This window comes from Ovis canadensis, chromosome 13, assembly GCF_042477335.2.
Source record: "Ovis canadensis isolate MfBH-ARS-UI-01 breed Bighorn chromosome 13, ARS-UI_OviCan_v2, whole genome shotgun sequence".
In the NCBI taxonomy this organism is placed as follows: Eukaryota; Metazoa; Chordata; class Mammalia; order Artiodactyla; family Bovidae; genus Ovis; species Ovis canadensis.
Genome location: NC_091257.1, coordinates 31,850,140 through 31,865,551, shown reverse-complemented (window position 1 = coordinate 31,865,551; position 15,412 = coordinate 31,850,140). Strand labels below are relative to the sequence as shown.

The 15,412-nt window shown below is 41.0% G+C and overlaps 1 protein-coding gene across 3 annotated transcripts in view; it reads right to left on the bottom strand.

Annotated features, from left to right (window-relative positions):
* The window catches only part of CAMK1D (calcium/calmodulin dependent protein kinase ID), a 393,058-nt gene that overhangs the window by 147,140 nt on the left and 230,506 nt on the right, over positions 1-15,412 (bottom strand). For all 3 annotated transcript variants that reach the window (XM_069547252.1, XM_069547254.1, XM_069547253.1), the window contains exon 3: positions 7,984-8,058. In XM_069547252.1, the coding sequence (XP_069403353.1) occupies positions 7,984-8,058 (75 nt within the window). The remainder of the gene's footprint in view (positions 1-7,983; positions 8,059-15,412) is intronic.

The following is a 15,412-nucleotide window of genomic DNA, read 5'->3' as shown; positions in this document are numbered from 1 at the left end:
TTGATGGATGTGCTGGGCCTAAGCGGGTTGTGCTCCAGGCTGAAGGGCTGCTTTAAAAAAGAAAAAAGAAGCATTAAGGAGTCTGCGTGGGATGTGAAGGGTTTAGTCTGATGGTCCAAGAGAAAAGAGAGGGTCCAGATGCCTCAGAAGAAGAGAAAGAGTATTTAAAAACCTCGGAAGACATGAGAGAAACTCTGAGGCTAGGACATTCACATCCTATTTGAAGAGCATGAGAAAATTGGTTTGCTTGGAGTAGAGAGTCTGGTTCTTTTAATAATTCATCAAATGGAATTGTAATTCAGGGGCATCTTATACTAGAACGTCTAATCTGATATATGCAGAAATTTATTACAGAAATTTACTGTATTAATTAATTTATATGCATGCTTTTTACAAGCCTCAAATGTTTATCTACTAGAGAATTAGAAGCAATGAAGTCCACAGAGATATCGCTATTTTTTTATTTTATAAGCTCCAATTGCTGACTCTACACCATTATATGTATTCTTAAATAAATATGTGTACAATGTGTAAGTTAGTAAGTGGGTAATTTCTGAAATTGATGTTTTACATTCTATGGATGCCTCTACTTTTTATATATGTTTATGGATTCTCAAATTTGAATCCATATTAGTGACCAGATGCAACCTATCAAAATTTTTACAATTATTCTAAAATGTATGGTAGTGGTAGTTTAGTCGCTAGGATTTTTAAATTGTGCATACTTTAAAGAACTCATTAGATTTCATTAAAGTAGTTCAACTTTGTTCAAACTGGATAAAATGGGTAAGATGTTGCTTGTGCTGTGCTTAATTGCTCAGCTGTGTCTGACTTTTTGTGACCCCATGGACTGTAGCCCACTAGGTTCCTCTGTCCATGGGGATTCTCTAGGCAAGAACACTGGAGTGGGTTGCCGTGCCCTCCTCCAGGGGATCTTCCCCACCCAGGAATCGAACCCAGGTCTCCCACACTGCAGGCCGGATTCTTTACCATCTGAGCCACCAGGGAAGCCCAAGAATACTGGAGTGGGTAGCCTAGCAACTGAACGGGGGTCTCCTGCATTGCAGGCAGATTCTTTACTAGCTGAGCTACCGGGGAAGCCCAAGATGCTGTTTAGAATAAAATTATAATGTATCGAACATGACTGCATTAAAACACGATTATAAAGTCAAACTGTTATAAGAGACAATGAAGGACATTACATGTTGATAAAAGGATCCATTCAACAAGAAGACACATGCATCAAGCATGTATCATGTCAGAGGTCCAAAATACATGAAGCGAACATCAAACGGATTGAAGAGAAAAGCAGCTCTATAGAACTAGAAGGAGACTTCAATACACTACTCTCCATAACAAACAGAATGGCCAAACAGTATGTCAATAAGGAAACAGAGGCTTTGAACATCACTACGGCCCAACTGAACCCAAGAGACATACACAGACTATACCACCCAGCAACAGTACATGCACATTTTTGTCAAGTTCAGATGGAACATTCTCCAGGATACATTAAGAAACAAGACACACAAAATTAAATTTTGAAAGAATGAAGTCATACAAAGTTTCTTTTATGATCACAAGGGAAGGAAACTAGAAATCAACAGCAGAAGGAAAGCTGGAAAATTCATAAATATGTAGAAATTAAACAACACACCAAGTCAGAGAAGAAATCACGAGGGAAAGGAGAAACTATCTTGAGACAAGTGAAAATGGAAACACAATATACCAAAAATAGGATTCAGCAAAAGCACAGCTAAGAGGAAAATTTATAGCTGTAAATGCTTACTTAAAAAGAAATCTTAAAATAAAAGATCTAAAAAATGTGATTGTATTTTGGCAATTTCACAGTTGAACCTAGTGAAACTGGTCCATGATTATACTGGATCTCGGCTTTTTCTTTTCTTTTCTTCTTAACTCTCTAAACTCTTTAACTCTCAGTACGTTTTTCAGTGGCAGGAAAGACAATAAAGCCATATTAAGTAATTAGCCTGGAAGATGACAGCTGCAGTACTGGGTTTGTCGCTGTCACAGACTCCAGCCATATCTCCCACCAAGAGGACACACCATCTCCAATCCCAGCCAGACTGAAACCCCACAGGACTAAAACCACATAGAGCGTGAGCCCCCAGAGACATGTCCCTACAGACCGAACACATTACAGAAGGCACCTTTCACAGGCTGGATTGAGCTCCTTACGACAGACTGTATCCCCCATAAACTGAGACCCTTAAAGAACCAGCTGCCACAGACTGGACCCCCTTCATTCTAAACCCTTCAAATACTGGACCCCCCAACACACTGGACCCCTCACAGACTAAACTTCTCACAAACTGGACCCCCCACAGACTGAGCCCCTCACATCCCACTCAGGCTCCTCAAAGCCTCTCTGTGTACCAGCCTTTCGGCCTTGCATGTTATGATGGTTCCTCTGCAAAGAGAGCCTTGGATTCCCCCAACCACACCTCACGTGGGTCCCCCAGCCCCCCTGCCCACCCACCCAATACTAAACAGAAGTCACAGGTCTTCTGGGCTCTCAGTCAGTGCCTGTTGTGAACAGAGATAAGACTTTGGTAACCTATATGTAAATATACTAAGGTGTCATAGTCAGTAGCACTTCCGTCTTCATGATTATGCTTGGCTACTTACAAAAGACTTTCTATTGGGAGTCATAATTTGTGTTCTAATTAAAACTGTTTCTGGGAATACACAGTATGAATTATGAATACAATGTCCACATGAAGCTAACACTGACAACCCACAAACAAGGAACTATTCAAACAGCTTCGTACACCAGCTCATGAAGTAGATAAATCATATTTTCTCTTGGAAGCTGCATATGTTTTTGTGTCTTGGACTGCTCAGGAATCAAATTAACATTCTTTAAAGAACATGTGTTTAATCACTAGTTTTCAGGCTCAGCGGGTAACTAGCTGTACATATCTTAATGCTATCATGGAATAAAAGGATATCTTTATCTTATGCGGTATATGCCAATGCAGAAAGTCACAATATTGATAAAACACATTCACTCATTTCTTCATTAACTGGAAAAAATTATCTAAGAAAGAGACATGATCATTGCTGTGAATGAACTGAGATTGCTTTAGCGTTTCCTATGATATAATTTAGTAAATTTTCCCCCTCACAAACTACTACAAAATAGAGGGCATTTTATAGTTAGCTAAGCTTTTATGAAATCCAACTACTCACATTAATATTACCTACGAGATTCTTTCCTAGAAAATGTCATCAGTATATTGTATTACACTGATTAAGTGTATCCACTGGCTCACCCTCTGGCTTGGATGAAGGATCCAACATTTCTGCTCAGGTTCTTCATGTACAATTGGGATAAGAGTTGCTCCTTGGGGTAAGAATTAAATGAGTGAATAAATGTTAACCACTTTTCCTTTTATATGTGATCGTTAATGGAACAAATATTTGGTAAGAGCCCACCATAGGGTGCAAGCACATTTCTAAGCAGAGAACAAAGCGGAGGGACGTTTTCTGACGGTGGGGTAGAGAAAAATCCAGCTGGGAAGAGGACAGGGAATGAATGAACACGTGCCAGGAGACGGGAGGAGAGGTGCTGTTTCACAGGGGAGCTGGGGAACAACTCACTGCAAAAGTGACATTCGGTAGAAATTCTAATATTTCTAGCATTCCCATGACAGCATGAAGAGACAGTTCCAAGCAGAACAAAGGTCCACTGGGGCGCAGGCACAGTGTGTTTGAGGAACAGCAAGGTGAATGAAATAACGCAGCTGAATGAAGTAACAAGAGAGGAGTGGGAGATGAGGTCAGAGAGGTGACCAGGGTGTCTGGACACGGGCGATCCTGGAGACTGCTGCCAGGACTCGGTCTCAGGACCTTCCCTGGCAACGCAGTGGTTAAGACTCCATGCTTCCACCGCTGGGGCTCTGGCTTCTGAAATGCGAAGGCAGTGGGAGTCCACAGAGGCATGGCAAGGTCTGGCTAACACGCTGAGCGAGAACAGTGCAGCGGGGCAAGGCTGGGGGAGGAAAGACGAGTTTCATTCGTGGCGGTGATGAAGGCGAGAAAGCGGCTGAATCCTCAGGATAGTCTCGAGGGGGTAACCATAGGGTGTGCCAATGGATGGGACTGCGGGACATGAGAGAATAAAGAGGAGTCGAGGAGGACTTTGCTTTTGGCCTGAGCAACTGGAAGAAAGGAGTCTACCATTTGCTGAGATGAGACCAGCAGCAGAAGCAGATTCTGTGGACCGTTCAGCAGTGCATTTCAAATCTCCTGAGTGAGTAACACTCATGACCCAGCCAAGCGGAGCCACTGAGCAGACAGCTGGGTGTACAGCCTGGATGCAGGGAAAGGTCTGGACGGAGGATGTAAATTCAGGAGTTACCCACATATAGGCATTTAAGCCTAACTGAAAATAGGATATAATTCAACGCAATACGAGGTATAATCTCATTCTTTAACAAGTATTCTGATTTGTCCTTTGACAAATCAGCCTGGAGCGTATTTCGCATCCTAAGTTGTTACAGATGTGGAAGGGGAGGAGTTGAGGGTGGTCTTTTATCATCTCCAGGTATGTGGGCCAGAAAGTCAGGCCAGAAATGAAGTTTAAACAAACTGACTTTTCTTCTATAACTCACCCCAGTGTCATTTTGACCTCACAGTATCTAAAGAAGAATGTTCCAAAAAGAACTATTCATGATGTTGTACATCTAAAATGAATATGAAGTTATAAGCCAATTATCTCTCAATAATCACAAAAAGAACTAAAACAGAGAAGCAAGTTCCAGAAAATAGCATTCTGAAAAAAAAAGATATTTGTCCCAAAACCCAAATAAAATTTAAATATAGACCTCTATAAACAATCTAGTCTCTTTTGCAGCAACAGCAATGGAACAAGTATGCTACATACTCAGAGTTGAGACAGCAATTAGCTAAGTAATAAAATTAGGGGGCTGAGCATCCTCCATTATATCTAAGTGTCAGTGACCAAGATGATGTTTCCCAGGAAACCAGAAACCTCCCAGGCACAAAGATTGTGAAATACAGTTCCCCTCAAATGCTGTGTTCTAGATCAGTCCCGAGGATAGAGAAAATAAGGTCTTTCTAAACTCTTCAAAAACAAACAAACAAAAACACCCAAACCTCCTTCCACTGATGTAGGCAGAAAAGACACGGGGGTCTTGGGAACAAAAACTGTTGAGACTTATCAATAAAAACTAAAACGCAACAACGAAAGCAATAAAGCCCACCAATCCTCAACCTGACTGAAGATTTTCCCAGGCCTGTATTCTGATATATCAAAGCTTTTCCGTCATTGCTTTCTCCCTTCTTTCCTTCCTTCCTCTCTCCCTCGCTCGTTTCTTTCTTTTTTGTCATTGCTTTAAAGAAATATCACTGGTTTAGATAACAAACGGAGAAGGGGAAGGAATAAGAAAGGTCAGTCTCAATTTTAAAAATATCTGACATAAAATAAAGGAATATAATTAGGACATTAAAATACACTTAATATTTAGGACTAAACTATCAGCACTTTACCAAATACAATTCCTTTGGGGACCAACCAGAATTAATGTGAACTGCAGATGACATGACTGTTTAGATAGAAAATATTTAGGAATCCACAAAACAACTACTACAACCTGTAAGTCAATCTAGCAAAGCTGTAGCTTAATGTACAAAAATTGTATTTTTACACAATTATATATACTATATATATATAATAGCAGCAAAGTCAATGGAAACATGAAATAAACAAGAGGATTGAAAAGAGAAACTATTTCAGAATAAATTCAACAAAGACCATGGAAGATTTACACACTGACAATAACAAAGTAGTAAGAGAAATATTTCAAAGTTTGTCCCATTCTGGACACTTTCATGCTCTCCTGCCAGCCCACCTTTACACATGCTTCTGCTCCTAAGTATGTAACCCAGCTGCTTCGAAAGGCAGAATTCAAATGTACCCTGAACTTTATCTCATAAAATTAAAGACCATCTGCAGAGACAAACTGATAACATGATATAATTCCATAAAGCAATTAGTCTGCATTGAGGACCTATTATTTATGACAGATTATTTCTCACACATTTTTCTCTCTCAGTACTCACTACAGCCCTCTAGGTAAATATATTATTATTGTGTAAAGTTTTTTCCAGTAAGGAAACTGAAACTGAGAAAGGCCCAGTTAATTTGCCAAAATACACCCAGCTATTAAGAGGCAGAGCTGAGACACATATATTTGGGGTGCTTTCCACTTATTCAGTGGCATCACCGTAAACAGAACTTAAGGCAAGTGAAGACCTGTAGTTTCAGATTCAACTATCAATACTTTGGGGGTTTTCTGTATCACCAATAAAAAAGCACACATTTAAATATACTACTGACATTTTGTGGGGCTTTTTCTTGTCACCAAAACGTCCTATTTTTCCTACAGGGCAGTCAGTGTTTGGTGGAAAGGTGATTCACCTGCTTCTTTAAGAGGTGATTCTGTAAAAAACAAAGTTACATGAGCTTCTAGGAAGTACATGAGACTTGGGGAGAACTAGAAACGTGCTAAATTATAAAACAAACAGAATAGCACAGAACTAGGAAAGACCACACTCATGATATTGAAAATTTAACATGGAACCAGTCAGTAGTCATTGCCTACTGTACAGCAGACACCACCACGTGAACCTGTAAAACTGCTTGTCACCATCTCGGACTGTCGTTCGTCAGAGAAAAAACACCCACATGCTTCCAACCCAGACACTTTTAGAAGTATCTATACAAAAATCTCATAATCTACTAAAAATACTTTAAAATAGTGAAATGTTAAACAAATGCATTGATGAACAGCTGTTTGCATGTTAATATGATTCCAAGTTAATACACTGTTAAAACATTCATAAGGAAAAGGAAAATCGATTAAAAAAAAATAAACTGTTAGCCTGACCCTCAAATCTTCTACCTTTGGAAATCCAAAGTCTGCAAATCATTAATAAGTAACAAAATTTATATATTTTGACCTTCAACAAAAATCCCCTTTGGTCGTTAAGCTTTACTCAAGTCGTGGTGAAAATGTAGCACTCTGATCCAGTTTCCATCACTTAATGCTAACAAATTTAATCCTAGGATACTCCTACGAATTATATCACTTAGAAGAAAGCATTTGCGTAAGTGGGGAGGCTAATTTCATCTCACATTTTAAAAAAACAAATGTTCAAGTCAAGTCTCTACCTAGATTTTCAGCTTTATTTCTTCCACCTTCTGGTAAGCTCCAGAGTTACTGGAATGCAGAAATATTCTAAAGGGGGACTATTGTTAATGGCACAGGCTGACTCCAATTATATGTCTCTTGTGTCTGGCATGAAGCTCATGCACTTTCATCTGCTCGCAGCAGAAGAGAAGGGAAGGGACAGAACGCAGAGCTGCCATCTGCTGCTGCCCCCCAGCTCCTGAGAAATGAAGACGAGGCGGGGAGTTTCTCCTGGAGACAGAAGCAGTGTGTACTTCCCAGCGGGACCATGAAGTGCTTCCAGGAAGCAACATTTGGACCTCGCACATTAAAAAGCAGAAGAATTTCCCTGGAGGTCCAGTGATTAAGAAGCCAGGCTTCCACTGCAGAGGGCATGGGTTCAATCCCTGGTTGGGGAACTAAGATCTTGCAAGTCACGTGGGAAGAATAAACAAATAATTTTTTAAAAATCCACACTTAAAAAAATTTACAAGAGACATCCCAAATAGAGTGACCCTGCAATAGTAGCACTGGATTCCATTATGAGAACTGTAGCTTTTCAGATCCAGCAGCTGCAGACTGAGAGCAAGTGAGGTCTCAAGGTCACTGTCCTTAGACAGACACATTCTTAACCCAGTGCCCCGCAGTTCCTCCCACCCCTCCCCCCACCCTCGGGTCTTACCATTAATTCAAGTTTCACAACCTGGCCCTTTAGGCATCTGAGTTTGCAACCCCAGGTCTGCAAACAATTAAACACAGTACTTACAGCTGCATGACCAAGTACAAGTGATTTGGGCTTTCATAGATGTCTTCCAGGGCCACGATGTTCTCATGCTTAATCCTGAAGGAAAAAAAAAAGTGCACATATGGAATAAATACCTGAGACATGTAAGTACAAAGAGACATGCTATCTTAAAAAAAAAAAACAAAAAACAAACAAAAAAAACACGCATGTCATAATAGCAACAAGTTCCAAGACAGAATCTAAACACTATAAGGTGATGTTTTAAGATGCCGCTTCATCTTTTCCCCAGACTTTTTCCCCCGACTCATCTTCCATGCTCTCTGCTCTTCTCTCTGGAGGCTCTGTATCTGATCTTGTAGCAATACAGGATAACCATCCCTGCTTCCCTGTACAGCCTACCCCTCTAGCATTTATTCACAGGAATCTCAGGAATGGGCCAAAATCCTATTATCTTGCAGGGCCCTCTTTGGATGGCTGAGCCCCCAAGGAGCATTTACTTGCTCCCTCTTTTGCAGCCTCACAACGGCCAACACAGACTGACCTGAACAGCCCATTGTATGCAAATCCATCCCCACAACAGGCTGGATGTTCCAGGGATCAGCTTCACCTTCAGGTTTCTGACTCCAGGGTAAGTAGTGGAAAACCAGACTGACCACCTCATTGGGGTTCTAGTCACCATCATCCTCAAAGGGCAGTTCAGTACCCCAAGCAAATTAGACCGATGCTTCCCCAAGAGTGCTTCCCAGACAGGCAGCACCAGCATCTCCTGGGAGATGGTGAGAAATGCAAATTCTCCTCAAACAGAATCAGAGTCTCTGGAGCCCAGGCTGGAGAGGAACCTGTTTTAACAAGATCCTCAGATGATCAGTCTGCACAAGGGGAGGTGGAGGAATTCTATATTATGACAGGGCTTCTCAAAGGGCACACATGAATCTCCGGGGATTCTGGTCCCAGCGCACATTCTGATTCAGTGGATTCTGGGCAGGGCCTGAGAGCCTGGCATTTCTAACAAGCTCCCAGGAGATGCTGCAGCTGCTGGTCTGCAGACCACACTGGGAGCAGCAAAGTCCTAACGATAAAACTAAAAGAAAAGAAAACAGTCTAATTCTTGCCCTTCGAACTACCGATTAGAAATAGCTTCTGCTCATAACGTAGGACTTGGTGTTTATTTAAAACGTTTGAGAGAAGAATCATTTCATTATGAGCTAATTAGCTCTTACCACAAACTTCTTTGAAATGACTGCTGAGCCATTTAAAAGCAAGCATTGAACAGGCAGATAGATTCCTGTGAATGCCTGAAAATAAGTATGACAGCCTACTCATCCTGTTTCCCCTTAGTACCTAGCACAGAGCTGCTTGATAGCGTAGAGCTGCTTTGCTCCTAAACAATGAGTTATTATTTATTTAGGGAAAATGAATGCAATTTTCCTAAGTGTGAAATGTCTACCCCTCAAAAGAAATTTGTAAGATAGAACAAACCAGAACATGACCTTCCTTTTGAGCAGATGAAACAAGAGAACAAAAGAATTAACTGAGAGAGGCTATGCTTTGCTTTGATCACTGCAGCCCTTATCAGCCAATGCAGTTGATGTGTAGGAAGTAAGAACACGGATTATCCCAAATTCACATTTCATCTGATTCCAAGGCAGAGAACCTAATTATTTGTTAGCAGTGGCTTCTGTGGTCCCTGAGCAAAACAATATCAGCAACGTATCATATGAACCAAGTAAACTATTCCACTAAGGAAACCATGAGAGAGTAACCTGGCACCCCGATACCCCAGATGTTTGTGGAATTATCATTATTGGACACATGTGAAAAAAATACAACAAAAACAGTACAGAGTACACGGATTTTCCCCTTTTCCAATTAAAAAATTGCCATTGGAATCCATCACACAGGCACAAATGTCTTCTTTCAGTAAAGTTTACTTAGGAGTTAATTAAGAGCTTAGACTTATGGGAATGTGAAAGGAATGGGGTTTATACGGAGAACTGCCAGATAAAACACAGGACACTCAGTTACATTTAATTCTAGATAAACAATGATTACTTTTAAAATATAAATGTGTCCCAAATACTGCACTGCAGTTTATCTGAAATACAAATGTAAGTGGGTGCTAGATCTGGCCACTCAAGTACATGAATCACAATAAATGAGCCTCCAAACTGGGCTTGGGGGTTGTACCTAGAATCTTAGCTCCCCTCAGAGGTTCAGCCAGGAAGACAATTTGAACCCTGGACTACAGCCATTAATACATATTCAACTATATACAAAGAATCAACTATATACAAAGCACCTGCTCAGCCAAAGTAGGAGACTAATAAATTAAAAATATAAGTCCCTTATTTGGATGCAAGGCATAGAGAAATTAAAGTCTATTTAACTTGCTGCACCTTACATGAGTTCTTATAGTGGCTCAAACGGTACAGCTACTGACTTTCCCTTTGATGAATCAATCAGTCAGTCAATCACCACTTCCTGACTTTCTGCTCTGTGTCTGGGAGAACATAAGAAAAAAATAAAATAAGGTTTGCCTTCAAAAATCTTGTCACCTTGATGGAGAGACCCATGAAGCAATGAGGTTAGAATTAAACGCTATGTACTGCACAACTGTTGTTAAATTCAGAGAAAGCAAGGCCCTGGGTCAGAATTATAGTGAAGGCCTCAAAAAAAAAAAAAAAAAAAAGATGGAGGTTAAGTTGGGTAAGATAATGTATCAATAAGCATATCATAAATTTCAGGACTTCCTTGGTGGTCCAGTAGCTAAAGACTCTGAGCTCCCAGTGCAGGGGACTTGGGTTCCATCCCTAGTCAGGTAACTAGATCCCACATACAGTAATATGGTCCAGCAGAGTCAAATGTTTTTAAAATTTTCCAAGAAATTCTAAAATGGTCTTTTAAATGTCTCTTAAGAAAAGTGGTTTAATTCACTTGTAAATGTTACAATGTGACAAAAGATTACAGCCTAGTCCCCCACAGCTGTTCTCCGGTACTTTATTCCACCCTCAGATTCCTTAAGGAAAACTGAACTGAAAATTTTAAACATTATTTCATAGCCAGATTATCCCTACAAATGCCATGTGAATATTCATCCACACATCTCTGCGTGCTCACCATGTACTAACCACACAACTAGGAATCACAAGGGAGGTACCTCAGCCCTCTAGGAGCTCACACAGCTGGGCGTCCGGCTGCAGCCAGGACACTTCACAGGCAATCTTTCTTATATTTACCGGAAATCATCTTCTTTAGAATTACTACTGTCTCCTGGTTCCAACACAGAACAAGCTTACACATCACACAAGCCCTTGTCATATACCCTGCAAATATTTGTGGGATATAATTTCCTACTAAGCTTCCTCTTCTTATCCCTCAGCTCTCTTCCAACATGAATTCTAGTCCTTCCGTCGTGTTATGTCACTTTTGTTTGTTTGTTTTGTTCTGTTTGTTCAGAACAGGGTATTCTGAACTGAAAGTAATGATCCCAGTGCAAGATAGAGCATCAAGAATAAGATACTAAATAATAGGGTAGAGCTGGTAATCAGACGGTAAAGTGTGTGCCTACAATGCAGGAGACCCGGGTTCTATCCCTGGGTCGGGAAGATCCCCTGGAGAAGGAAACGGCAATCCACTCCAGTACTATTGCCTGGAAAATCCCATGGACAGAGGAGCCTGGTAGGCTACAGTCCATGGGGTCGCAAAGAGTCGGACACAACTGAGCAACTTCACTTCACTTCACTTCATTAACTATGCGGAGCTGGATATTATAATTTTGCAGATAAAGTTTAACCTTAGGTCCATTTTTTCAGGTAGCTGCATGATGGCTGGCATATAAAGAATATAAGCTCCATGGAGGCAGGGATTTTTTACTATTTTGTTCATTACTGTCTCCCCAGTGCTGAGAAAAGAGCATGGCAGGTAGTATTAATACTTTCAGTACATGCTTCTTGAATGAACAGAATAATATAAAGTTTAGGATCAGTTAAATGACCAGATCATTTTTACCTAAACTTCTACCAAACAAGATCTCCTCTCTTACTCAGGCTTGACTTTTTGAACTTGGCTTCATTAAACTCAGTCTTTTGGGGAGCCTGGTGGGCTGCGTTTATGGGGTCACACAGGGTCGGACACGACTGAAGTGACTTAGCATAGCATAGCATAGCATGTGATGCTTCAGATAACCAGAAATATTCTGGAGTTTGATTCTCTCTTCTATTTATGACCCCTCACCACTTTGGGCCATCTGCATATTTTGCTGGGACACATGCATTCCCTATGTCTTCATCCAAATTCCTAAATTCTTAAGTGGGAAAGTTACAAGCCAGAACTCCATGGTAGTCCACCAGAGACCCCATCAAGAAAACCAAGACATTCATCAGCTGGCTTTGATGGCTGCTAAGTTGCAAAGCCAGCAATTTTAGCCCATTTATTTTACTGTACTAGCCATAAGTGGACAATTAAGATTCTTTGCTGAAACGGCATTCCTCACTTTGAAAGCGAAGTCACTCAGTCGTATTCGACTCTTTGTGACTCCATGGACTGTCAACTACGAGGTTCCTCCATCCATAGAATTTTCCAGGCAAGAGTACTGGACTGGGCTGCCATTTCCTTCTCCAGGGGATCTTTCTGACCCAGGGATCGAACCTGGGTCTCCCGCATTGCAGACAGATGCTTTTACCATCTGGGCCACCTGGGACTTTACATACCACATAATACTATTTAAAGGGAAATGGGTATTTGGGAAGAATCGCTCTTGGCAAGCCCATGGTGACTCCTAGCAACCATTACAGTTTTTACTAAATGACTGTAATCCATATGGCTAATTTATTGTTTCAGAACTTTGCTGTGCACTGGAGTCAAACTTTCTTGTCTATACATCTCATAGTCTACCTTTTTCATATTTTGAAGATTTGCCAATATCTCTTACGTTGTTTTCTCAGATATTTCAACTGGGACTCTTGAGATAAATGCAATTTCCTTAGTCCCCTGGGATGTAACACATCTAAATCAAGTGAATTAATTTTATAACTTTCTTTAGGCCCCACTTACATATGTTTTATACATACCATGTTTTGAGCATTAACTATGTGTCAAAACTATACTAAGTATTTTTAAGGATTTCATTTAATATAGTAACCCTACAAAGTAGCTATCATTCTCCCTATTTTTAAAAGAAAAAAAACTAAACTAAAACTAAACTTAAACTAAAAGTAAGACCCCCAAGAGGCTAAGAAAGCATTCCAAAGTCGTACAACTAGTAATGGATTTGCCAAGATTCTAACTCCTAAGACCCTGTTTAAGCACTTATGCTATAACTTCATGTTAACTAACTTATAATGAGAATATCAAAGATATTCTCATAAATTCTGAGTTGTCTGTATAAAATCATAACACCTAAAGTTAAAGTATTAAGTTTCATAACTAACAATATAATATCCACCTCTGGAGGCAGTGAGGCAGAGATCAGTATTACTCTCCTGAAATCTACTGGAAGCTCTCAAGATACCTGGTTATAAACATCCTGACAGACAAAATCTCAGTGGGTCAAAGTGAGCCAGAGGGAGAGCTATTCAGGAGCAGAAGCAACAGTTAGGAGTCCAGAAATTCTAATTAGGAAGAGCCTTCAACCAGTCTACATCTGGTGTCATCAGAAGGGGGAAGAAAGTGGACAGAGAAAAGAGATGGGGCACCTCATCAACAAGCAAATGGAAAACCAAAGTTCTGTTGCCCTTGCATAGCTGAATCCCTAGGTCAGCACTCAATCTCTCTAAAACAGGGCCAAGAGAACCTTCATACATAAGGAATGTTCACCCTCAAACAGCAATCCTTTCTAAAATGTGCATAATTCAAAAGAATAATGTCACTAAAAACAACTCTATGATGAAAAGAACCTCACTCAGTTTTAATCACTTACCTACCAGGCCCAAAGTAAGCACTGGGTGGTACATCTACATACAGAGGGTGAATGGTTTAAGTAGTAATCTACACTAAAATTAGGCTTCCCTGGCAGCTCAGCTGGGAAAGAATCAGCCTGCAATGCAGGAGACCTGGGTTCGATCCCTGGGTTGGGACAATTCTCTGGAGATGGGAAAGGCTACCCACTCCAGTGTTCTGGCCTGGAGAATTCCATGGACTGTACAGTCCATGGGGTTGCAAAGAGTCGGACACGACTGAGTGACCTTCACTTTTACACTAAAACCTCCATAAATCTCCACTAATGGATAGAGGAGGTGAGCTGAGGAGAGTGGGCCCAGAGAGAGAGGGAGAGAAAAGCTGAGTGGGAAACCAGCGCATGGACACTGCTGCAGACTTCTGCCTGCATGGCGACGACAGCCACGCAAGAAAACCCCACGGAGAGCCAGGAAAACGCTTTAAAGTTCATCCAGGCAAAAAATGAGCCAAATGCACAAGCAGGCCCCATGCCAAGCCCCCAAGCTGCAGAGAACATCAGGACCCAAAGGACAAGCATCCTACTGACCGCACACGCTCCTACGAAATGATAGTGACATCATTTCTCCCTCTGGTCCAGTTCTCCAGCGCTTACAGAAGCCACACATTTTGAACTCCACGTAAAATGAGGGAGGTTAGAAAAACACTCAAGAGAAGAGAAAAGAAGGGAAATCCTTTGTTTCTTTTTTTTGCTTTTTTTCATCGTTTTTTCACTGATCTTGAGGGGAAGAGGGACATGTAGCAGCAATTATGAACACTATGAAGATTATCATAAGGAAAGGCAACAAAACATCTTTCCTTTGTGTGGTCTTTAGAAAAGGTCACTTTTCTACTCAAGTTAAAGAGGCCACAGGAGAGTAAGAGATGGAAGTAAATGTAATCATAAGGGGACACGAGACAAGGTGTTTACTAGTGAAGGTATAACAAGGATGGTGGCGGAACGGATCTCAGCATAGGTGCGCAAGATGGAAGTTACATCAATGAGCAGTGACTGGTCTCCTGTCCTCCTCCCTTAAGCACTTCTGGGCTAACAGTCCAGTCCAAGAAAGCTCTTTCTCAGGGGAAACGCAGGCCCCTCTCAAGCAAAGACCTAAAGGACTAGGTCTTTCACTACCCACGACTCTTAACTTTTTTTAAACAGTCCAGAAAACTTAAATTTCATTCACAAAAAAGATGCTACTGTTCTCTGGCATCGCAAATGGCCTCAAAAATATCTGAAGAGCATTCTGACATGTTGGCAAACACTCTTGCTTGTCTAAGCAAACAGTATGTTTTCTTTTTTTTAATAAACAAAATAATTTCCTCCTTTCTTAGGTCATTTTTTTTTCTCTCATTATAAACAATACAGTGGCTCAGTGGTAAAGAACTCGCCTGCGATGCAGGAGCCTCAGGAGACGTGGGTCCGACCCCCGGATCGGGCAGATTCCTTGGAGAAGGGAATGGCTACCCACTCCAGTATTCTTGCCTGGAGAACCCCATGGACTAGGAGCCTGGCGGG